Source organism: Apostichopus japonicus, chromosome 12 (assembly GCF_037975245.1).
Source record: "Apostichopus japonicus isolate 1M-3 chromosome 12, ASM3797524v1, whole genome shotgun sequence".
NCBI classification, from domain to species: domain Eukaryota; kingdom Metazoa; phylum Echinodermata; class Holothuroidea; order Aspidochirotida; family Stichopodidae; genus Apostichopus; species Apostichopus japonicus.
This window is the reverse complement of record NC_092572.1, coordinates 31,084,006-31,109,576: the sequence shown is the minus strand read 5'-3', so window position 1 is coordinate 31,109,576 and position 25,571 is coordinate 31,084,006. Positions and strand designations below refer to the sequence as shown.

The window sequence follows — 25,571 nt, the reverse complement described above, 5'->3', positions numbered from 1 at the left end:
GTCTTTAGATTTGTATTCTAGTTGCATTAGTTTCTTTACAATGTTATTATAACTAAGTTGTAAATATCATAGCAAGATAGTATATAATATCAGAAGACATCCCTCATCTTTTACTAATTTTACTTTGTAATTTATTTTGAAACTACAGTACCATACCATTATATTTATAAAAGAGCTCTGTGTTATTTCTATGTGTTTGACAATGTTACATGATAGAATTCTGCTACTTGCAGACTTAGTGATGACAATTTAAATAAATAATAACATAACTGATGACCAAATGCATTTTGTTTTTCTCATCATCAGGTAAACTTGAATTGTTCAGTCCTGAGATCAGCCTTCTTAGGGAATTGCCAGTTTCATGTCCGAATTACAGCACTTGGAAGAAATGTGTACAGTTTACAGAGCAGGGTAATGATTACATGGTCCACCACCTGATTCTTACCCCATCCACCTGAACCTCCCCTTCCTCCATTTGAATGCAAGTGTTTAAGTGGATGTTTTTACTACATAATTTATTAGATGATCCCTCAAAGGAATTTCCCCACCGGAAAGTCCCTAATCCAGCAGACCAGCACCCCCCCCCCCATTAATTCCAATTACTGCAAAACAAGACGTAACATATGAACAATGAACAATCTAAGTTGGAATACTTCTAAACGTTGTGTCTTTAGTAGACTGAGGGATTCTGTGAGACCTCTTTTGTTCAGTGTTTCTCTAATTGTAGCATCATCTCTACAAATTGTACCATAATTGTAAGTTTCAATATGAGGAAATTCTGATGCCAAGTACAGTACATCTCTGATCTTTCAAATCTGACCAATTGAATGTTCATCTGGCATCTATTGTTTCATTATGAAACAGTTTCATTCTAATGTGGGCATCTAATACTAACATAGACTTCTATTGTCATCGTCTCCATGTTGAGTGGATATTATGTAATTTAAGACAAGGTCCACCCATCCCATCATATTAAATAGTTTTCATGAATAATGATATGTATTGTGTATTGCACTATTACAAGCAACAGTTTATGATTCTATCACAGAAGATCATTCAACACAATATGACAAGTTCTTGAAGGATTCAGCATGTTGTAACATCTGAAATCCTTAATGCATTACGTATTCTTTTTGGTCATAAAGTTGTTATGTACTTCTGTTATAAGTTTGGGGAGTTGGGGGGGGGGGGGGGGCATCACGTTGATGTCTATTGGCAAAAGTGGAAATGAAGTTACTGGGACAGTTGTGAAAGCAAAAACAACAACATTTATGTTTTAGAGCATCCTCTGCTTCACACTGATATACCAATTGTTAGACAAAAGCAATCCAGGCCACTAATTAGGCCTCACTTTGCTTGACTTCAAAGTAAAGGTGAACAAAGATGAACAACTTTGTTGGCTTGCTGCACGATTCGTGTTAAAAGTACCAAACTAGAAGGGTGTACTGATTAATTTAGACTAATCCATTGGATTGCAAACATGTTACCAAGGCACAGAGTCATTTTAGCATTAGCTTAGATCTGTGAGCAATAGAAATACTGTTGAGTGAATATTAAAAAGGCAAACTCAATAAAAAAGGCTTCTGTTGTTTGCATTAAAACATCTAGTTCTGATATTCTGAATATAGAACTAGTGACAACTGAGTCTTATTGCTTTTGTCTTTATCTCCTCATTAGGTAAATGTGGATTAATCAGTCTTGAGATGATCTTTGGGGGTCACATGATGCGGATCTTGCACAGAATGGTTTATAATATGCTGATGGTAATGGTAAGTGTATAATTAGTGTATAGCAGGACTGGTAAGCTGTGTAGTAGTTAGAATTAGATTCGAGTCTGGGTAGAAAGTGATTTTGTTTCTGCCTAATCCTGGTGGAGCAGAGACTTGCTTGATCAACAAACTCCCTAAGAGCCTAAGGGAAGATTAAGGTCTCAATCTAGCATACATAGGCCTATTAGGCACAGTATGCCATACATTATATTGCTTACCAATTTTAAAATGTACACAAAGAGGTGTATATGTTTAATAAACTGGGTCCATTTTTCGTTCGTGTATGAATCAAAAATTAAAGAACACATATTCTGATAGCTTGATACTTTCCAATTTGTCAGGGTGTCATTGTGTTGGGTGGCAGGGAAAGGTAGTAATCTGTCTTTACAGTGCGGGCATACTTCTCTGTATTGTCAGCCTCACTTCCACAAATAATAGGCAGTAAAATGTATGACAGGCTCTTAATCAATTTAGTTCATAAGTGCATGTCCCCTTACAATTAAATAGAGTCCCTGCGCAAAATGAGACCCATACCCAACTAAGTTAGTACCATACCCACACTAAGTGTGAAAACTTCTAACTTCTGGTTTATGTTATAAGGAGGACTATCCTTACGGGTATACAGTATCTCAGTTACAAACTAAGGAATGAATTGGCACAAGTAGTTAAACTTGACCAAACCTATAATACATAGTAGGGCTTCTATTGGCCCAGTAGTTACCTTAGATATACCTTCAAACTTGAGTTATCATCAACTTTAATATCCCAACAATGAAGTAAGCTATTTGAATAGGGTTAGTTTTCTTGAAGCGAGCTTGTAAACTCCTCCCAGTAGTAGGAGTACCTACTTGAGATTATTTCCTTTTGATAAAAACCCAAGATTTGCCAAGGCTAAGACATTTATAAAAAATAATAATATGGGACATACTTCTCCATCATTCTGTTTCGATGGAGACATGTATTAAGTGAATGTGTTACTATATATAATGTAAGAGTTAATAACACCCTGCACAAATGCATGCCTCAGCAAGTTAATCAGTGATTTTGTTACTATGATCACACTGTCTGAAGCCTGTGTGCTTCCACTTGCTATATATTACATACCTGTATGTCACCACTAAGTGTTTTCTTTGATAATATAAACTGTAAAAACTGGCAACAACCATTTCTCCATTTCCGTCCTAACATTCCCTGCCCTCCCATTTCAGTGCATCCAAAAAGTGATGTCAAATTTTAATGTGAAGATAGCCTGATATTTTATGTCATTTGATCTATTTACACAGGAATCACAAGTATAATGAACTGTTGATTTTCTCAGAAACTCTTTGAATGCAACATGAAGTTCATAAGTTAGTACTACTAGAGGTAGTGTTGTAATAACTAATTGTGTTGAATACCTCAGAATCAAAACATACCTCTATGCTTAAAGCACAATTACTTTGAATAATGTTTATACTGTAGTCCTTGCTGTTAGCTATGTCAGTCCAACAAACCCAAAGATGAAAACAGCAATAGTAAACAATAAATTGTGATGCCCTGAGAATATAACTGTATAAATATTCATAGATCCTCATTGCCATAAAGGAAGACATTGATAGCTTGCTGTCAGGAACTATTCCAATGGTCCTAACGGAACACTATAGCCTCAAGTACATGCCACAATACAGTAGATACTTTGAGTAAAGCACTCTTCTTTACAGTGATACAAAACTTATCACAGGCCTCTAGAATTTTCACCTTGATAAATCTAGTGAAAGGTAAAGTTGAATTATTTTGTAGTCTCTCTTTGACCTCCAGTTGGTACAGTTTTCCACATTGCATTGCAACGGCTTTTCTGTTCAGGTCCTTCAAGGAATTGAAAAGAAAATTCAAACGGGCCAACATCACTGATGACATAACTTCTTTTGTGGATGAGATTCTGGGTAAGTTTCTCTACAAACTAAATTATCAACATTCAGTTTCTGAAATTGAATGGGTTTTGCTGAATACCTTTGATCAAGGCAATAGAGCTCTTTTAAGTAATTATCTTTTAGTGTATTTATCTTGCACAAATTCATGCATATTAGACCACCAGACCCAAACAAGAATACAATGGAATGCATAGTTACTGCCCTATTCGGAAAGTGATATGCATGTGCATGTATGTTTCTATTTGAACACCCAGGTGCCGGGGACAATTTTTTTCTATACTGTAGTGTTATGTCCCGCTTCAGTGCACTCACATTGTCAGTATGAGCAGTATGAATAACATGTTTCTAACAAATCAAGGTAAGGAACTGTTTGTACTGTCATGCCAGTGCTTTGAGAGCATGAAATTGGAGTACAGTTTTGAGAGGTCTTAGCATTAGGAAATTGTCCCAACTGGCTGATTTGAAAGGAAAATAATACATTATAAACTACACGGTGTCAACTTCCCAAATATTGACCCCAACATTGTGTCAAGATCTTTATTTTATTGGTAAATGATCTTGCTTTTTCACAATTTTGTTAGATGGATGAGGCCTGAGCACTCACATATTCCGTTACGGCCCCAATGCAATGCAACAAATGTGCTACACATGTGTACTTATTGTGTTAATTCCTTTTCAATTAAAGCTGAGGAGTAAACCCACAACAGCATACAATAACGAGCACAATATTACAGAGGATAATTTAAAGAACCTGCTTTCGTGTTTTCCGAGGTAAGCTGTGAACCATTTACCTTTTTTGTATGATGATTTATATCACTTTTTGGTTCCTTGCTTTTTGCAAAACAAGGAACCTATGCATTCAACTTGGTGTGTATGTGTGTGTGTGTATAAGAGGCTTCTTGGCTTGTGTACACGATATCTCAAAAAGGAAATAATGTATCATGATATAACTTGGTGGGTGGATAGCCCATAGTAAGAAAAAGATCCCTATTGTTTTTGGTGCCCGCAAAGGTCACCAAAGGTCAGTTAGATACCAAAACCAATATATTAAAAACAGCAATAACTCCCATTGACAGAGTTGATATTTTGGGAGTAGTTGTGAATGGGGTAAGGGATCGTTTCCAAAAATAACGTTCTGTGATCCAAGGTCAATAAAGGTCAATTAGGGGTCAAAAACTAGTATTTTTGCAATAACTTGAGAACAAAATGTCCGTCAAGGTTGGGAGTTACGCTATTGCAATCCAACAGTCGACCTGCATTTGGGTGACCTTTGACCTCAGGTTGACCTCTAGTGACCTCTACAGTTTCTTTCAAGTCGATTCTTTGAATTTTCGTGGACATATTCCGATCTAAATTGTCCATAAGTTAACTCCTCTGCACCTTTGTGTGCTAAGTTATTAGAGATCAAGTTTTTGTTTGGTTTTGCTAAAATTCTTAATAAGTACAGTTTGGATGATTCTGTGAGTTCCGTAAAAAGAGCCAACTCGTTCTCATATCAGACACCTGGTCCTCAACAGGTTCTCAAAAGGACCAACGGTGGATTTGTGATATTTTTGGCAATAATATTGTCTGTGTACATCGGACCACATAACAATTTTAGGACAGCGCTGCTCCCCTTGTAAATATTCCTTACAAGCAAGGTACCATAGTGCCCTTGGGCTCCTGTTTTTATCAAATCATTGCTGCTACATTTAGACAATGAGGCAATGGTCCACACTAAATAATAGGTGTTATGCGCATGCATGCTGTTGGGTAAAGTTGATTTACGTGGTGCCATATTTCTTACATTTCCGACAAAGATAGTGACATGAGATGCAAGAAAACTATTCAGAATTTCACTGGCATATAGGAAGGAAAATTAATTAGTAAGTTTGTTGTCTATCCACAATGAGAATGAACATCACAACCCAAATGAATAAATACAAAAAAGTTGGCCTGATAATTGCAATGAGCTATTGTAATAAAAATCTAAACAATGTGGGTAGCAAAGTTGAGTCACAAATATTGAATAAATTAAACCAAAATAAGAACTCCTTCTAGTGTGTTGAGAGTATCAATATACAAGTTGAAAATTACCTGCCTAGCTGATGCAACTTCAAGGACTTGTATGGTAGACCTCTGTAACAATTTGGCATCAAATGAGCGTATGAAAATGTTACTTGACACCAAGTCCTTCACTGACTGCTGAAATTGGTCAGACTTTTCTTCTTGTTCAAGCATGCAAAGTATAGCAAACTGACGTCCCTCTTTTGTTTCCTGCAGGTGTTTGATGATGATGTCTGCTGCTGAATTGTTGAGTCCACATGCAAAGCGATAGACATACTGGAGGTCAAGCGGGTTGATGCTGTTCAAGTTTTCCTTCACATTGATTGATGACGCTGCTGAAGATGCTCCTGTAATCCAAGCAGATATATTATATGGGTTTTAATGTGTACAGTTTACTGCAGGCATGGGATCAAGGTGTTGACACATTGTAATAGTGTCACTGTACCATTGTCTTATTTGTAGCATCGAGTCTTCCTATAATTTACTTAGTAACCATTGTATATAGTGTTATTTGTAAAACTATCATTCACATTGTGTATGTCAATGATGTTTTGTGTTATGTTGTTGTGACATCATTGATATCACTGTAATTGAAAACATGAATCATGGATTGATTCAAGTTCAATATTTGTGCTAAGCAGCAGACACAATGGAGACAGAATGACAGGTAGTATTAATGGTCCATCTGAGGTTCACTGTAGGATACACTGTGCCTGACAGAAACTCAGACAAATATGTCAACAATTAATGTTTTATTTTTTGAGGCCAAAATATTCAGAATTTAGGTTTACAACCCTATACCTAACTTCATTACATGCTTCAGTGTTTCATTTTAGGTATTAGCACAGAACAGGATGGCTTACCAAAAGAAGCCATATGCAATGTAGTGAGTGATATCATCATCATTACTCAATATAATGTAGGTCAGTCTGACTGGTTTACCACAGTGGTCCCATTGCTTATACTACTTGGCCAAGTTGTTGCCCTGTGAGGACTTCATTAATCAAAGGTAGGGTCAATTGGGGTCAAAGGTTATATTAAGTTATTTGCAGCCAAAAGGAAGAATGAGTCAAATATGCATCTCTGCTAGATGCTTGCTCAAATTGTCAGTAATCATGATCTTAACAATTCAGTTTGTGAAGGGGCACATTAAACAACACAGAAATAAAAGTCATAGCTCATTTCGTAGATATTACAATGAAAACGTAAAACTGGATGTATTTCTCTCAACTAGTCAGTTTTGTAACATCCTCTAACAGACCTCCTTACATTGTTTTGGTCAAGTGTTGATAATATTGTCATCAATAAGGAAATGTCTGAGTGGATGTATTACTGATATACATCACTATGTTCTAGTTTGTTATCTTCGATGGTCCTTTCATGTCAGTGAAACAGAGAGCAAACTGTGGAAACTTGTAAGATATATATATCTATATATATATATATCTATATATATATATATATATAAATATATATATATATATATATCTGTTAAAGAATGGAATCATATATATTTGAAGAAGCAGCCTGTTGCATGTAATCTAAACATCAATGCTTTTTGCATTCCTGGTTAAGATTTAAATTATCATTTATTACAACAGTACACTGAGTATTTAAGCGGTGCCATTGGCATTCAGACTGATAGCCTAGTGTAAGTCATTCATGCTGATACAAAATACTTATTTTCGATATATCATTCGATTCAAAGTGTCGGTGTGCTCTTTATAGGAACTTTCTGGCCTTTAGATTCTGATTTTCATTTCACTGAAGTAATTGAATCAAATTTAACACTGTCTTTTCCTTGATTCCACAGTCCAACAAACTTACAAACTCCATTAAAAGGTGCTTGGAGAGCAAAGCACTCCTATTCCTACAATGTCCCGGCTGATATTGTGGTTGGTGGTACAGCTACTATCAACACTACTACTGTAGCATAACGTGCGGTATTTAGCATAAATAGTTAGCTTCTTGAGATAACGGCATATGCATAGTTATTTGAAAGGAACATTCCAATTTGGAGTGGTATGGCTTGAACGTGGTATTACAATGTAAAAGGGACATCCTGATTCAGGCTCTTAACAGAGTTGTTTTAAGACTAGAATTGTTTACAGTTAGTGTTTGTTTATAAATATGAAGTACGACCTTAAATTCCTTTTTCAGTAACGGATTACTATGCAAATTATTATGGAAATAATTGTGCATACGTATTATACTAGTGACATCACGTGAGTTAGGGTCATCAGTGTTGCTGATCTAAAGTTCTTCTCTGCTAGAATTGGTAAAAGTTTTGACAAATACTTCTCAGCATATTACCCTCGAAATGTTAAATTTACTTCGAAAAACAATTACAGGGAAAAGAGAGAATTTGCAGAGGATGATTTAATTTTATGGGGTCATGAAAATAATTTTTCCTGAGATTAGGTTTTGACTGATGTATCACATGATTCACTCTTACAATGCCACCACATTACAGATTCCTTTAAATGTTATTTATTAGTTTGTGTTCTTGTCTCTATCCTTGCAAACTAAAGTTGCATAGGATAAAGAAAGTCACGGTGTTTGTTTACGTTCTAACATTTGGTGTATTGTTATTGTGGTAGTCGACCAGGTCATCTATGAAATCTTTGTGAGATGAGATATTATCAAACGCTTCACTTTTAATAATTTTGGATTAGGATGACTTAACAAATAATCGAACACTAAAAGGAACACGGAATCATGACTGTCAATGCTACTACTCATATTAAGGTAAAAATACGATTTAAAGGCTAATACTACATGGCTTTTTTGATAAATGATTGAAACATTATAAATAAAAAGAAAGATATTTTCAGCAGCGTTGCCTTGATGATATTTATAATTGTACTGTTGCCAGATGCAAAATATTAACAACTCTAATGTATCATATCTTTGTGATATAAAATGTGATGAGGATCTGGTTTATATATTTACTTGCTTAGTTTTGATCTTTACCTTAGCAAGTTTGTGAAGCAATCAACTTTAACCACAGGAAAGGCATTTAACAATATGTGGGGATGAGTTTATATTACTGACGCGCAAAAATCAAGTTAAAAAGGCTGAATAACGTGGTTTTTAATAAATAGAAAAGTCAAAGTATTTGATATGGTTATACATTCACAGCAATATAAGAACTCATGTCCATCCTAGATTACCCAGATGTGTACAATTTGTTTGCAAATCCAGTGTAGTCTGCTTTATCTGACATTGCCTTGGTGTTCCTGGAGGTACCTCTACCTTAAGTCTTTCTTGTCTTCAAATACAACAAACAAAAATATAAAAAGATCAAAACCCAATTCTTTCTTAGGTTGAACCGGGTGAGTGGTAAAGTATCACTCTCTTTTTGCTTACATTGTCGCGCGTGTTGTATGAATGTTAATTTACAGCAGACACTGTGGGGTGGGGTACGAGGAGCATAAGCTGTTTGTTTGTGCACATGTGAGGACATACGAACAATACTTCCATCTCTCAAGTTTACTAATTATCTTACACATCAGAGATGACAAATATGGCATCAATAGTATCGGTACTGAGGACTTACCTTCACTAAGAATCCAAACCAGATGACGAGAGGCATAAAACTCACAGATGATTTTGTGCCATATTCGTGCAACCGTCTTATATCGACCCTTGGGAATGTCAAAAACCACTTCCTGTGCCAACATCCCGAGATTAATATAGTTATCATAGAACTCTTGTCCAAGTTCTGAAACTAAATATGTCTTCTCCCATGACAGCTGCTGGTTCGTCTGTGTGAGGCCATCGAAAGCAATACGGTACAGTTTAGCTAGTTCCGTTTCAAAAGCAGGCACCCCAGTGTTAGCATCTTTCTTGATTTTCATATGATTATGAACGCATTCGATCACATAAGTGAAAAATCTTGTAACTGTGCTAAATATCTCGATTTCTGGCCTCTCGTGTACTATGTGAGCGACCATAGTGGAGAAGAGAGGGACCTGGCAAAGATCGCTTAAGAAGGGGTTTCTCTGAAGCTCCCTTTCGATCCGATCTGCCAACTGGACATCATCAGCCACCGCCTTCAGGACATAGTTTCGACGTTCAGCCTTCCCAAACCCTGTTAATCTGATTCGTTTAGTATCAGGGTGTAAGTTAGGCGGGAGGTTCAATGTCCTGGTAAGTATGATGACAAGAATATCTAGAAACATTTTCATCTCAATGATGGAGGAGATATGTGTCTTGGTTTTCTGGTCAGGATACTCGTCATAACTGTCAAATAACATGACAACAGACTTTTTGTATGCTTTGAGGATTTCCTGAATGCAAGATTCGTCCATGTCCTCATCTTCGGGCACTATGGCATGCTTTATAGCAGTGTATACAGACTTTACACCTTCCAGTTGCCTCAACTGGAGAAAAATAAGTATTTCTACATCTTTGAGAGGAGATTCAGGGTCCTCAGTACACCAGTCATAGACTAACTGTGATACAAGTGTTGATTTCCCGAACCCAGGGTCAGCCTCAATAATCTTTCTCATTGATTTAGTTTTAGGGCTGCTCAGAATATCGTTGTAAGATTCTAACGGTTCTAGAACATCGGGCTTCTGCATAGAATCACCCTCCTGAGCCAAGTAGTAAATACCTCCCTCAACAAATATACTGTTAACACTACACTTGCTCATGGAAGGAAATGGCTTTGCTGTTTCGTAGTGCTTTCGATAGGCTGTTTTTGAATACTCGATGAGATCTCTTTTCTTTTCTGAGAAAAAAAAACACAAAGCTTTTTGAACACTTTAAAATTTACATTTGAACACTGTCCTCTATTTAGAGGCACATGAAAATTACTTTTATTTAAATCTGTATATAAAAGTAAAGTTTGTCACTAAATCCGTGTCAATTCTCTATTGTCTAAAATGGTGTGTAGGTCAGTGTTCCTCGAACACACGGGATGGATTTTAACTAGTACCTCTATGCAGATATTAAATATACACAACACGTATTGATGCTTTGATTGGAACAGAGGATTAGGCCTATATTATCGCTTCGTGCTTTGCGAATTAGTAGAAGGATGAACAAAGAAAGATATGCATCTTTCTGCTAACTACATAATATTGCAGTAGGCGGAATAAGCCTACCATAAAAACTTTGTCCAAGTTAAGAACGAAACATTTCAACAAATTATTCGACGTTCTTTTGTTGACACAGGAGAACATTGCAGCGACGTAGCCAGGCATTTGCAAGGGGAGCACTTTTTGCGACTGATATGGGGGAGTGGTGTAAGGGGAGGGGATGATAAATTTTTGAAAGGTTGAAGGTCCTTAGATGCGATCTGGTGCAATGTTATCCCAGTTTCATCATTATCATATGATATCATATTATCAGCAGATTTTGTTTCGGGTTCGAATTATTCTTTTACGTGTTCGATCTTTTACATATTATATCAGATAGACAAACATAGTGCTCTTGTACAATTTTTCCATTAGGAAGATTCTTGTTTATTGTCCAATGTCTGGACTTTAATACATTTGACGAACTTAACTTATGGACAAAATAAACTTTTATATTTAGCAGTGTAATAATTGTGTATATAGGAAGCGCGTATCACGTACGATTGCTAACTTAACATGCCGTTCGTGCAACAACTTAGGACGAATCATAAAAAGGATGAGAACGAACGTTGTCGACGTCGTTGTGCATACGGTTCGTAACACTTCATCGAGTGCGGTTAGGTAGGCTATAATTGTTATTACCCAGTGGCCAACTGTATGCCTGTAATAGGCTATAGGCTAAAGTTAGCTAATTGCATCTGCCAAACTAAGTAGCTGAATCAGTAGGCCTGAATGTTACAACGATTATAATCCAGTTAACGGAGCTGACGAGTATTCAAGATCAAAAGAGCACTGACAAAATACCATGCCAAAAAAACAACAGTTTTAACGTTTTTTCGACACTAAAGGGGGGGGGGGGGGGGTTAGCAGTCGCTCCCATGCTCCCCCTGGCTACGTCCCTGGAACATTGGCTGCTATCAGAAAATGCAGTTTTGAACGTTTTCATTCTGACTTGTCGACTCTAACCATAATATATAAATTCGTGACATTCAGGATTTTTCTCTCTTGCTTTAGTGACTTTAAATATGAAAATAGTATTTAAAACAGATGATTACCTTCGAGATAAAGATCCTGGTCTTTCTTTGCTTGGGAAGTCTTTGCTTGGAAAGAACTTTGTATTTTCGCAGCGAGACCAGCCAGCTTCAATTCTTTTAACAAGTCTAAAAGATCTATTATACCAGTTGGATTTATAACTCTTCGATTCTCTAAAAGAATCACCATTTCTAATCCAGGTGTCTTGGATCTCTTGATGCTATCAATCTCTCCAGGTTCTAATCCAAGCAAAATTGATAATCGTTGAATCGTGCGAACATCCAGATGATCAGCTAGGTCGACTTTAAAACGACCGAAACCTGCGACATAGAAACAAATGAAGGCGATGCAAAGAGTTCCTAAATACATCTGTCTGGTGTGCATGTTAAACGTGCATACTAAGCCTCCACAGTTTATCGATAGGTGTACGTCGTTCCTTTCCTTTTTACTATTTTGATGTTCCTCACTACAATGCTGTCAGTCAAAGAGGGCAATTGGATTTGTGTACCGTCTTAATGTATATACCTATATTACTACCACGACATAAATCAAAGACATTTGCATCCATGCGTCACTTAACCCATGTAGTTAGTTACCTATATCGCTAGCAATAATAGTATCAGTCTGTGATAATTGGCTGGTTTATGTATCTGTAAAATCTTGATAAGTTTTCACCAGGAGGCACAAATTATTAACTAATGCTCACAGACATTTTGAATCAAATTGAAGTTACACAGGTGTCCCGAATCTATCGTTTCTATCAATCTCTCCAAATTTTAATGCAAGCAAATTTGATAATTGTTGAATCACGAGAAGAGACTTATGGTCAGGTAGGTTGACTTTGAAATGATCGAAACCTGCGACTTAGAAAAAAAAGTAAGTTTTAATACAAAATGTTAGAATTTCCTAATCCTAAATCGTTACATCTGCAATATGCCGCTAAGTTTGTTTTGCAGATGATATGGTGAGTGCAAGAGACATAATCGTCACTAATTTTATCACACAGAGAACCTCCTTAACCCTAGTCAAATATTTATTTCTCTGCTTCTACTCACCAAACATATCCTTGCAAGTCGAATGTTAATTACAGGCATTGAAGACTCGCGCACAAATAAACGTCTCATGCCGGTAATCTGACCTAGTTTCGAATGAGGTGTAACAGAAGTGTAAGATACCACCATCGATCCAAGAAAATACACACACAGCTTGCTACCATCGGTAGACACAAGTGTACAGTACATTCACTACATGCAGCTACGGCCAATACCCACAACACAGTGTACATAGCAGAGATGGACATCTCAGGTCCAGATAAAATATAAACAGGTATCACGTTTCATTACTGTATGCACATTGTAGCGACAAGAACAAATCTTCACTTGCATGCAACGGATGGCGGCACGCGGTTTGGGGCGAGTCTTCAATGCCTTTAAGGCCGCTTTAAGTTTCTTACTCAGAGTATCTAGTTTTCTTAAATATATGTATAATGTCACTAGTTGTTGGCAAAATTACTTCAAACATTCACGGGGCTAATATGTGCCCTCTTGTTCAGAATAAGACGCTCGCATTTATGGCAAAGTTTAGCCGTGCTTTTGGCGGCTATGGTGTAACAAAATGTCAGGTCTAAACGGTTTTAGGTAGGCTATGTGTCCACTTGATTCATGGAGTAACATTAAAAACAAATTCACGAGTACAGATTGTACCCGACAATTGAGTACAAGTACTTAATCGCGTATCGCGTCTCATATGACTACTGTATTTTAAACTACTATATTACTTGTACGTTGCGAAAGAAATATTTACAATGTATATACATGCAATTCGCTGAACATACACGCTTATTAACTGCGTATACCTAAACAAAGGAATATATATATATGCAGTCACTGCCTTCCTTGCTGCACACTCAGTAGTTAAAGGTCATAAACTTATGTCTGCCCAAGCCCGCCCCCCCCTTCCCCCAATTTGTTTGTTGTATTTACAAAAGCAGAATTTCTCTTATATAAATCCCAGTCACCGATCTTTTCTCAGAGAACATAGGGTGACTACATATATAGGGACTTGTTATTTTTTAGTTAGTTCGGTTTTATATACAAGAAGGGTTTTTACATTAACTCTATTGTGATACTCCGATACATCCGACATGTTCTCCTTTATTCGGCTGTTCTTGTTTCCAAACTCAAACCCTTTATCATGAATAGTCAAGTTAGTCAACAAATATCGGTATCTATGAAATGAGAATAAATGTTATGAAAGCCAAGTGTTATAGCCAAATTTTTTTATGTTATAGTCCAATCTTAAATACTTTTGTGACTTTTCTCTCTTGCTTGAGTGACTTTAAACATGAAAATAATGTTTAGAACAGATGATTACCTTCGAGATAAAGATTCCGGGCCTTCTTTGCTTGGGAAGTCTTAGCTTGGAAAGACTCTTGTATTCTCGCAGCGAGACTAGCCAGCTTCAATTCTTGTAACAAGTCTAAAAGATCTGTTATATCAGTAGGAGTTATAATTCTTCGATTATCCAAAAGAATCACCATTTCTAATCCAGGTGTCTCGGATCTCTTGATGCTATCAATCTCTCCAGGTTCTAATCCAAGCAAAATTGATAATTGTTGAATCGTGGGAACATCCAGATGATTAGCTAGGTCGACTTTAAAACGACCGAAACCTGCGACATAGAAACAAATGAAGGCGATGCAAAGAGTTCTTAAATACATCTGTCTGCATGTTAACGTGCATGATAAGCCTCCATAGTTTACCGATAGGCGTACATTGTTCCTTTCCTTTTTACTAGTTTTTCCCACAGATGTTCCTCACTACAAGGCTGTCAGTCAAAGATGGCAATTGGGTTTGTGTACCGTCTTAATGTATATACCTATATTGCTACCACGACATAAATCAAAGACATTTGCATCCATGCGTCACTTAATTAACCCATGTAGTTTGTTACCTATGTTGTTAGCAGTTATAGTATCAGTCTGTGATAATTGGCTGGTTTATGTATCTGTAAAACTCGATATGCTTTCATCAGGTGCGAGGCACACATTATTAACCAATGCTCACAAACATTTTGAATCAAATTGAAGTTATCCAGGTGTCCCAAATATATCGTTTCTATCAATCTCTCCAGATGTCAATGCAAGCAAATTTGATAATTGTTGAATCACGAGAAGAGGCTGATGGTCAGGTAGGTTGACTTTAAAATGATCGAAACCTGCGACTTAGAAAAAATTTAAGTTTTAATACAAAATGTTAGAATTTCCTAATCCTAAATCGTTACATCTCCCATAGACCGCTAAGTGTGTTTTGCAGGGCATATGGTTAGTACAAGAGACATAATCGTCACTAATTTCATCACACAGAGAACCTACTCAACCCTAGTCAAATATTTATACTCTGATTCTACTCACTAAACATATCCTTGTAAGTCGTATGTCAATTAAGGCCGCATTTAGTTTTCTTACTCGGAGTATCAAGTTTTCTTAAATATATGTATAATGTCACCAGTTGTTGGCGAAATTACTTCAAACATTCACGGGGCTAATATGTGCCCTCTCGTTTAGAATAAGACGTTTGCACTTTTGGCAAATTTTAGCCTGGCTTTTGGCGGCTATGGTGTAACAAAATGTCAGGTCTAAACGGTTGTGAAGGTTATGTGTCACTTGATTCATGGAGTAACTTTTAAAACAAATTCTCGAGTACACATGTACAGATTGTACCCGAGAATGAGTACAAGTACTGAATATTGTGTATTTCAAGTCTGATATGGCTACTGTATTGTAAAGTACATTAATTGTAAGTTGCGAAAGAAATATTTACAATGCAGTCCGTTGAACATACACGCTTTTCAACTGTGTATACCTGAACAAAGGAATGTATACGCAGTCACTGCCTTTCTTGCTGCACACTCAGTTAAAAGTCTTAAAACGTTTCTCTGCCAAGCCCCCTACCCCATCTCTCACCAAAAAATGTAACTCTGGTCTTGTACAGAGGTTTTCTGACACAAGGATAGATAAAGCAATACATTTGTAGTCCGATTATTATTATTATTATTATTTGTTCACTGAAAGTATCTTACCTTCTGCAGGGTTTGTCCCTGTGTCACTCCCGGTGCTTTGAGAGGGGCCCGCCTGTGCCATATTGACCTGTAGAACAAAACTGAAACTTTTAGTTTCTGACGTCACGGTATCATTTACAACTAAACATTTTAGAAACGTCAGCTTGTTATATTTACTTTATCAAAAACACCAGATTGTCTTTAAAAACCACACTCGACTCAGCAATTCATCGTTAGAATTTTCCTTAGATTATTGTGTGTTTTTGTGTTGTGTTTTTGTGTAAAAGTACTGCAAACTTATCGTTTGACTTGCTATAACCTGTTAACGTAATAACAATTTACAGATGTACTAACAAGAACAAGGCTTAAACTTGCAGTCGTCGTAGTTGGTATCGTTATAGTGTAGTAACAAGAACAAGGCTCAAGCTTGCAGACATTGTAGTTATCGTTATAGTGTACTAACAACAACAAGGCTCAAACTTGCAGTCTTTGTAGTTATTATTGTTATAGTGTAGTAACAAGAACAGGGCTCAAGCTTGCAGACATCGTAGTTATCGTTTAGGTGTACTAACAATAACAAGGCCGAGATCTGAAGGTCCGACGCCGAGATCTCCTGAATGGTTTACTTACACAAAAGGTCAAGCAAAAATTTCACTGTATAAATTTGTGTACACACTTTCATTGTTATGCAAACGGCATCCTCTGGTGCCTCTTATGTGATATGGGTAACTTTAAATGTCGTGCTTCCCTTCATTAGATGCACATAATTCCTTATCAAATGTACATATGTGGTCAAATGTGATATACCATAAGACATGAATCTCCCCCCACCCCCCCTCCGACCAGTTTAAAATTTGATGTTGTTCTTTATATAAAAGAATTATTTTCAATGAGAACAGTGGGATTATTGAGCAGGATCAATTTTTATTGAGACCTGTGAACTGAAGTATAGGCAGGGAGCTGTCACTGATTTTGGGTGACTCCATCTGTCATGAAAGTTCCAGATGTAGGACAATAGAGTGGTTGCAATAGACCATGGAGACTTCAGTGTGGAAGTTAATTTTCTTTCGCGGTTAGTACCTGAAGGCAACGTTAAACCGAAGCATTATCCATTATGAATATAGAAGGAGGTGAACAAATGTTGCTTCTGTATCGGAACTGACAGGTTATGTTACGAGAGATGTTTATTGAATGTGCTACCATTTTGTCCAATGTGACATGCCATTTCGTCACCAAGGTTCAGTGAAACTAAACATATATGCTATAAAAAAAAACGTCTACAGAAAATGTAATGCTCTCATGAAAATAGTTCAAAGAATGACTTGATCGATTCTTCACCATGTGACCAGATAAAAAAAATATATCGTCAATATATATATAATATTATTGTGGCTTCAGTGGAGAAGTGGCGTTGAATAGCCCCTTCAGAGTATTTATATATAGGGCCGACAAATTGAACCCTGAGGACTTATTGAATTACAGTCCAAAACACACGCTTTCCGTTTGTGACTAATTACACACAGGATTTTGCTTCATTCAAAGACGATCAGTCTGTAGGGAAAATCTGTTATGCCCCCCCCCCCCCCTCCCTATGCAAGCTCTTCGTCAATCCCCAACTTAGATTTCTTCTCACTTTCTCCAGACTTCCTTATCCAGTTTCCATCTCCGCAGGTAATAAAACCTCGGTACCAAATATGTTACGGCAATGTGGTTAACTCATTTGACATGTTATCAAACCTATAACATGTATTTTAATTGTTTCTGACTTCAAGTCTGGGTGATTTGAGGTGCAATAGGTGACAAAGATGGAAAATATCATACTTCCAAAGTCTTATCAGGTGATGTTATTCCCATAATACGTAATTCAACAATACCATTTGGTAAGTCAGGTGAGGAACAAACAAAAGAAAGCAAACACAGAGCTAATTTCAAACAATTCCACCTTCCTTAATTCCTTCATTAATTAGTACAATATATTAACTTAATATAATTTCGAGGTACTTGTGCAAGTAAAGGTTTTCAAATTGTAAATAGAGGTCTAATTCGACGTGTGACACCATTTATTGTACGGAGGGGCGTGTACGTTAACTCTTGTCGGGGTCCTAGGACAAGTTATTGTCCCTACATATATATATATATATATATATATATATATATATATATATATATATATATATATATATATATATATATATATATATATACACAGGTTTTTTGTTAAGAAATGTGGGTCAAGTTGAAAAGTAGGCGGGACTGTCTGTATGCAGACATGGGGGAGGGGTCTAAGGGGAGGGGGCCCCCTCCCCTTTGCCGGAAAATTGCAATTTAAAAAGTCTTTAGATGCAAAATGGTGCAATATACAGCTGTTTGGTCACTGATATTGCCCCCTCCCAATCACCCCTTTCTTCTGTCCTATTTTTCTTTTTTTCTCCTGAATTTTTTTTATTAACACTCAGGTCATGGAGCCTAGGGAGGTAGCTATGCCACTGAACCGAACTTAGCAAGGGTGTGACGCACTTGCTGCATTAAATGAAGTGCGATCATAACAAAATGATAATAGGTCTACGGTACCTACAAAGTGAGTAGGATTTTACTGCCAAAAAATACCCAACTAGGTCTGTGATAGAACCTTCTGTTTTTAATTCAGCTTTTATCTCTGTTGAGCAACAATTTGTATGTCAAGAGAAGCCCTTCGCCTACCTCTACTCTCACCCACCCCTCGGCCTTATCTCCTCGACCATACTACTAATGTTCAACTTCTTGTAGTTTTTACCAACAGTTAACTGCTGTGACAGTTTCAATCACACCTGACCTGGTTGTGGGTATTTATTTCTCTCGATTTTTTTCGTCATTTTTTTTTTTTAATTTTTTTTTTTTAAATTTAATTTGTTTTTTTTTTACTGATCGTCGCAAAGTAGCCGGGTCATGAACGTGCAGTAAGCGGGTCATTTGACCCGGGTCCCGGCTACTAACGAAAACCCTGATATAAATATATATATATATATATATATATATATATATATATACACACTCAGAAAACTGTCCCAATATGGAACAAAGGGGGATAACTATTTATATTAAGCGGAGTTTAGCGGGTTTTATTTTGTTCGTGCGAGGGGGTTGAGAAGCTTCATTGCCTGTATGTGATCAGGTCCTGCATTATCCCCACATTTCCTAATTCCTTCATTGATTAGTACAATATATTAACTTTATATACTTTCAAGGTACTTGCACAAAACTAGGTTTATCCAGTTGTTGATAGTTGTCTCACCAAAAAAAAATGCACGTGACCTATATACTGTACGCAGAGGCGTAGCCAAGGGGGCCCCCACTTGTCGCCCCAGTCATCCTCCCACTGGGATTTTGGGTGTCTAAAAAAAATTACATGTGCGCAAAATATATCATTGGTCTGAATGGTCTCGAATCTCCACGATGACCACTCATGAACGACCCTTCGACCGCGCACCGGCAGTAGGCTATAGTTGCTGAAAAATTGGACGTGACATAGCGCATAGGCCGGGTTTTCACTTCTGGGACGTACCCTAATGCTCTTAAAACCGCTAAAAAAACAAACTTTCAAGAAAGGAGGCAATACTATCGCTGAGAATCCGTCACCCCTAATAATGTTTCAGACGCAATTTTTGATGTCAGTTTGACATATAGTTCAGTCATTCAGTATGTTACTTGGCTGAAAGCCCAGTCAATCTTACCTTATTTTCCACGCGTAATTTGCAGATTTTTCGAAAAATGTCAATGCCGGTGTCAAACTCACAAAAGATATGTCATGATATTTCAAAGTAACTTACCAGACTGTTTTTTCTTTATATTTCACTCAACTATTTGTTTGACCATATCAAGACATGGGATCTCAACATAAAGGATTGTGAGAAAACTTTAGAGCAGCTTACAAGCATGGGCGTCAATCCTAGGGGGGGGAGGCAAGGGGACACGTCCCCCACATTTCGATGGGTGGGGGACACACTATCAAATCCCCCCCCCCCCCACACACACACACATTTTAGTGTCGTGGCTCTATTTGGTTAGGGCTTACACATCTCAGGATTCATATCATCGAATACTAGAAGTTCAGTTCTATGAAAAGTGACCGAGATTTTTCACATCACTTTGTCTGTTTGTCGCGACGAGACTGAAACCACAAGCTGTGTGTGGATAACGGTGCGACCGGAGCCTACAACTAGTTCAGGAAGTCATGGCACTTATAATAGCTAGAGCCAAAGCCTGTACATATTTGTTGTTAAGTTGTAGATGGTGTTTCAAAGACGGTGCCCGTTCCCTAATATTGGGGAAATGAAATAGGGAGCATATTCCGTGGCAGCGCATCCCATGTTACCTACTGTAGTTGTTGAGTGATACCGGCGTTTACCCCACAGTGAGAACACTGGGTACACGCTGGTTACAGTGTACATAGTACGCTCCGACCAGAATTCACCGGATTACCAGATGCAGTTCCACCTAGCATTATCTTGATGCCTTCATCACTTTAGCCACCACTCACATGGGACCTATTCTAAGTCTGACAATACATGCGCATGTGTGAGGTCCTGAAAATATAATTAAAGTGGTTTGTCTTGCCATCCTTGTTCCAAATTTCATAGAAATGTATTCTTGTAGACCTAGCAAAACATTTAAACTGACACATTATAATATGTTAACATTATTTATTAACCTAATGAAGGTTTAATTGGATGTTCCTTGTTTGACTCAACGACCTTACCTTAGTTTCAATAATATGGATATCCTTTAATGTTTATTCAAACCTTGGTTGTTGGTTCTGGTATCGAATGGTCCTGGAAGTGGGAGGTTGTGTCCAGCTGTTTGTTTTTGGAAGTGTTGATGAATATACAATACCTTAGCAATAGATCAAGCCTTTCTAAATCTAAGGTAACTGTGACAGTATCGGAATTCTGTTACAAAACCAGCCAATATATTGACATTGTACATAAATCAATCCGATATACAAAGCTATTTGGAGAAATACATCCACTACTTCGTGTATTACCGTCTTCGCCGTGTTAAAACGTTATAAGTGATCTGTCATACGTTCTGATTCGCGTATTTGGGTAACATTTATATACTGTTTACTTTTATTTGAAAAACTTTAGTAACATGTATAACAACAAATCTATTCATAATTATCCAACCCGAGGCACAGGTCATATGACTACATAAACAAAAGCAGGGAAACATCACACAATAAATCTATACACTGATGACGTGAAAGCCTTGGTAACACCTTTTCGAATTCGCCCGTTTTAAGTAATGCTTGTTGGTTATGACACGCACTTTGAATATGGGTACTGTTCAAATGAGGTTCTCGCTAAATTGAACCTAAACTATAACGGTTCTATTTAGACGAACATCACATAATATCACCACACTATGATGTCTTTGCCTAGATAAGTTTATAACCTCGGATCAAGTAGTAGTTTCTAATTTGTAACCCGTACATAATCTTACAGCTTGTCGACGGGGCTCATGACATTTTAACCATCGGCATAAATATTAAGACTGGCACATCGAGACCTTGCAACGCTAGCGTAACATTTTCACATGCTATCCTCGAAACCAGCATTAATATGACATCTTGTTCTTCCCCTACTGGATGTGTTCCGTCTATACCAGAGCCGCCGGAAAATGAGTGAAACTGGATAGTCTGACAGTGTGCGGGTGCTTACGACTACGACTGGTCACGAATTAGCCAGTGTTAAGACGCAGGAGCAGCACAAAACATCACCAAATATTGACAATGTGTATCTCCACTTATCAAAATGCTATCAGTTTGTGGTTTGAAGCCATACATGCAAACAATTCACAGCAGTTGTGTTTGACAATGATAAACTGTATCCTCTGGATATAGAGGAATAGTCTTACGTAATTTGTGCAATGAGGCAGATCTTTCCATATGGAAACATCACGGCACGGGAATTTGTGGCAACATCAATACCCTTCCATCATTGTATTTGATATAAGTATATTATTCGAGCAAGAATGGCTGCCATAAATATCAAGCTCAGCCGGGAAGCTGTATCTGCAACTTCATTTATCATATAACTCTCGCTCAATATTGTTCTCCACCAAACGTGAAACTTCTCAATTTGTTGTGCATATTTATATGTGATATCAGGTATTTTCAGCAGAACCATTTTACTATCATCCCTAATTTAAAATTTCCTTTAACGTTTTTACGGTTATAACACAATGAAAAACACAATTTTATTTGCCCCTAGTTTCTCCTTACTATAGTTGTAAATAACGTTACATTGTATGTATACAGCCTTAGCCTGTATGTTACTATGGTAGGCTACATTCGAGATACACTTAGTATTCAGCAACGATTTCTCTAGTGCGCAATCACGGAACTCGGGTGAAACTGACGGACGTATAAGTACGGGTATGTAGCTACAGTGTTAGATCACGTACGTATTTCATATGCATACGCTATATGCTTAAGGAGACTGTACACAGCTTATGTACTAGGGATTTCAGGCACGCAAATGCATAGTGATATTGACAAGAACCAGTACTAAGTGGAATTTAATAGTATTTTACTTTCATATTATAATGGGCTTTACTTCCTCAGATTATGTTCTACTTAAGTATGTGAATAATTTATTGATTTTCAAGACAGCATTGAAGTGTCCATAACCATTATAAATAAGACGTCGTATCTTCATTATTTGCTCCCTCTCAGCAGTAAAATTACAAGATAGTCCCCTCCCTGCCGTTCTCCTTGAAAGAGGTCAAACTTAGAGTGACACAAGGGAACCTACTTGACATATAGTTTCAAACACCAACAAAAGGTAACTTGAAATAAATATCTTTAAACAATATTACACCCAATCAAAATTTGGATCGCAAATAGCTACTCTTTGCTCCAAAAATTCCTAATAATTGATATGGACCTACAAGTTACGGCAGTGTTTAAGTGTGAACAATAAAATCAATGTGTTTGAGTTGAAGGATAAGCGTTAATGTTAACAACTCTATCGCTATATTATTACTCTGCAATAAAATCAAACGAGTTGTAGCCTACTAGACTGGTCTGTAAGGTGACAGTGGTAAATAAAGTACTACTATAACTAGCTTAATTCTATGACCTATACATGTAGGCAAATCATATAGTATACACAACTTTGCGCTAATCGGATCGAGCTGATATTTAATTATAACTGGACCTATTCATGAAGTCAAAAGTAAGTTTAGTCATTTTGTACGTACACTTCAATTCGCCTGGTCCAATCTTCCCATAAAATAACGTAAAAGACGGCTCCGTGGTGTATAATAATCACTATGGATTTCTGCACACAGCTTCATTGCTGAAGTTGTTTTTGAGAGTGTGTGTCATAATGCAGCACATAAATAGTTTAGTGAAGAGCGCAAACCCGGAAAACATATTGTCCTAAAACACGCGATATATATGGATATATATATAACTTACACAATATCATTATAGCACGGGCATTTCCTTTGCCGGAAAAATCCAAACAATATCTAGCCTGATTGAATTCGGTTTCATTTTCTATTTTACCCGCTGTAAGTTTAACAATGTGTTGGAACGATGGAAAAAGTATCAAAACAGAAAGTGGAGTAGAGCTCAAGAGGCATGCATGCAAATCCACTTCACTGAAATGGTAGCAAAGATAAAGAAAAGCAATATAAAGAGAGGGATGGAAAACATAGGAGTTTATCAAAAAAAAATAAGTAAAACAAACGAAAGAATACTTGACAAAGGGAAAGGATAAAAGTGTTGAAATACTGTAACCAAATATAGCAATCATCCTAATATTCTCTATTGGTAGTTGCTATAGTTCTGTTCCCCTGTATCAAGTGTAGCAACGATAAAATGTTACGTTACTAGTTGTTATAGCTTTGTTCCCCTGTTCGAAGTATAGCAATCCTAATATGCTACATTAGGAGATGTTATAATTTTGTTCCCCTGTACCAAGGTAGCAATCCTAACATTCTACATTAGCAGTTGCTCTAGTTTTGGTTCCCTATTTCAATTGTAGCAATCGTAATATTCTACATAAGTAGTTGCTATAGTTTTGTTCCCATGTACCAAGTCGTCCCCGTTTTGGCGTAGTGACGAATATGCACTTTTGGCGAAATTGAGTTAAATATTGTTGTTACCTATTTCGAGGGTGAAGAATCGATTGAGCCGGGTTAGAAGTTCAAAAAATGTCTAGTTTCTTCGTTATTTCTGACTGGTTTTTGACGAATGTCCATCTAAGGCGCATTCTCGTTTTCACATACTGACGAATACTACATTCGTCATTATGACCACTCAGTAATACAATTTGTCAAAGTTTCTGCGTTTTTGCATAACGACGAATATTACCCTTTGGGACAAGTCGAACATAAAACCATGTCATACTGATTTTAGAACCAACATACGTCCATTTGAAAGCACCCCTGACTATGTGAAGGTAATATCTTTATTATTTCCACCTCATCTATTAATTAATTAATGCAGTATCTCCTACACGATAGCCTCAATCGTGAAAACGGATTGACCAGTGGGTCAACAATAGTAAACCTAAATAGCAGCCTAGTGTTATGATTGCAGTACATCGGATGCTTATACCTGTTGCGCGAGTAGCTATAGACTACAGTAACGCTATTTCTGTACTGAATCAGTGTAACAACAGTGTCGGTACATTTAATTAGAGTTATGTAAATGAGGAAACCCATGGTGTAAGTCAGGACCATGATGCCCATGGATGTAACTTGTATAAAAATTATGAAAAACCACTCAAATTGTAATTGTGACCGCCAAGACTACAATACTTAGACCAAGGTTAATTAATTTAAGCCATTCTTAGTGTCAGCCTAACAATACCTTAGGATTAAATAGAAGGAATCCAAACCATCGTATACGAACTTATATAACGGGGATCCTTGTGATGAACTTATCCCGAACATATCTAAGACCTTTATCTTGCACGGTACGGGAGTAAATTGGCATGGAGCTACCTTTTTGGCCAATGTTTGATGTCATAGTGAGACTTGGGATGGAGTGGGAGGGGGGGGGGGTTGTGTTATTCATTAATTCTCTTGGTTTTCTGTCACAGTCTCAATGTAAATGTTAACAGTCCAATACACAAATAGCAGTATTATGACAAGTTAAAACATCAAAACACCAGCTCATTTCCACTTTAGACTTCCTCCAGTCTTCAGTTTCATATAGCTATTGGCGGCTTTGCTCTTCATAAACATTAGTCTAGCTTAATTTATAACTACCTCTATCTGGCTAAGTAATACCTAGTGACATAGATATAGGTCACACACTTTTACATGAAACTTTGGAAGGTAGTAGCATAGTTTTTCTACTAAGTATAGAAACTATGCTACAAAGGACGGGGAGGTCGGGTTGTGGGTTGTGGGTGGCGGCGTTAGACAGAATTAGTAGAAAATCTGTATAGCACCATTTAGAAATGAGAGAATCTTGGATGTTTTCTTCCACAGGCTGAGAAGTCCAGGGTCATAAGGGAAAGTTATACCAGACTTTTTGGAGAAAAAAAAACAAGTCAAAACATGGACACAGAAACCAAATGAACTTCGCCAAACTGATACACCCCCAGCCCTGGTTTCCATACATTTGGATTGTTAACTAAGGTTCTCTACATAAGAAAGGCGAAGGCACTTGCTGT

The 25,571-nt window shown here is 37.1% G+C and overlaps 2 protein-coding genes across 26 annotated transcripts in view; one reads left to right on the top strand and one right to left on the bottom strand.

Annotated features, from left to right (window-relative positions):
* The window catches only part of LOC139977767 (uncharacterized), a 169,131-nt gene extending 160,573 nt beyond the window's left edge, over positions 1 to 8,558 (top strand). For 15 of the 20 annotated variants that reach the window (XR_011796671.1, XR_011796670.1, XR_011796669.1 and 12 more), the window contains 5 exons: positions 307 to 411; positions 1,678 to 1,769; positions 3,567 to 3,691; positions 4,365 to 4,450; positions 5,942 to 8,558. Coding sequence is in view for 4 of the 20 variants with exons in the window: in XM_071987406.1 (XP_071843507.1) it covers positions 307 to 411; positions 1,678 to 1,769; positions 3,567 to 3,659 (290 nt within the window). In the remaining 16 variants the exon portion in view is untranslated. Of the gene's footprint in view, positions 1 to 306; positions 482 to 1,677; positions 1,770 to 3,052; positions 3,119 to 3,548; positions 3,692 to 4,364; positions 4,451 to 5,941 lie in introns of all 20 variants that reach the window. The other 5 variants (XM_071987409.1, XR_011796674.1, XR_011796668.1 and 2 more) reach the window with 5 other exon arrangements.
* The window catches only part of LOC139977740 (uncharacterized), a 220,149-nt gene extending 196,810 nt beyond the window's left edge, over positions 1 to 23,339 (bottom strand). For 3 of the 6 annotated variants that reach the window (XM_071987311.1, XM_071987312.1, XM_071987310.1), the window contains exons 1-6: positions 23,140 to 23,338; positions 15,922 to 15,988; positions 14,215 to 14,511; positions 11,865 to 12,161; positions 9,285 to 10,460; positions 5,756 to 6,072 (exon numbers count right to left, since the gene is read on the bottom strand). In XM_071987311.1, coding sequence (XP_071843412.1) covers positions 5,756 to 6,072; positions 9,285 to 10,460; positions 11,865 to 12,161; positions 14,215 to 14,511; positions 15,922 to 15,982 — 2,148 coding nt within the window. In that variant the 5' untranslated portion in view covers positions 15,983 to 15,988; positions 23,140 to 23,338. Of the gene's footprint in view, positions 1 to 5,755; positions 6,073 to 9,284; positions 10,461 to 11,864; positions 12,162 to 14,214; positions 14,512 to 15,921; positions 15,989 to 23,139 lie in introns of all 6 variants that reach the window. The other 3 variants (XM_071987313.1, XM_071987314.1, XM_071987315.1) reach the window with 3 other exon arrangements.
* Positions 23,340 to 25,571: the final 2,232 nt, after the last annotated feature.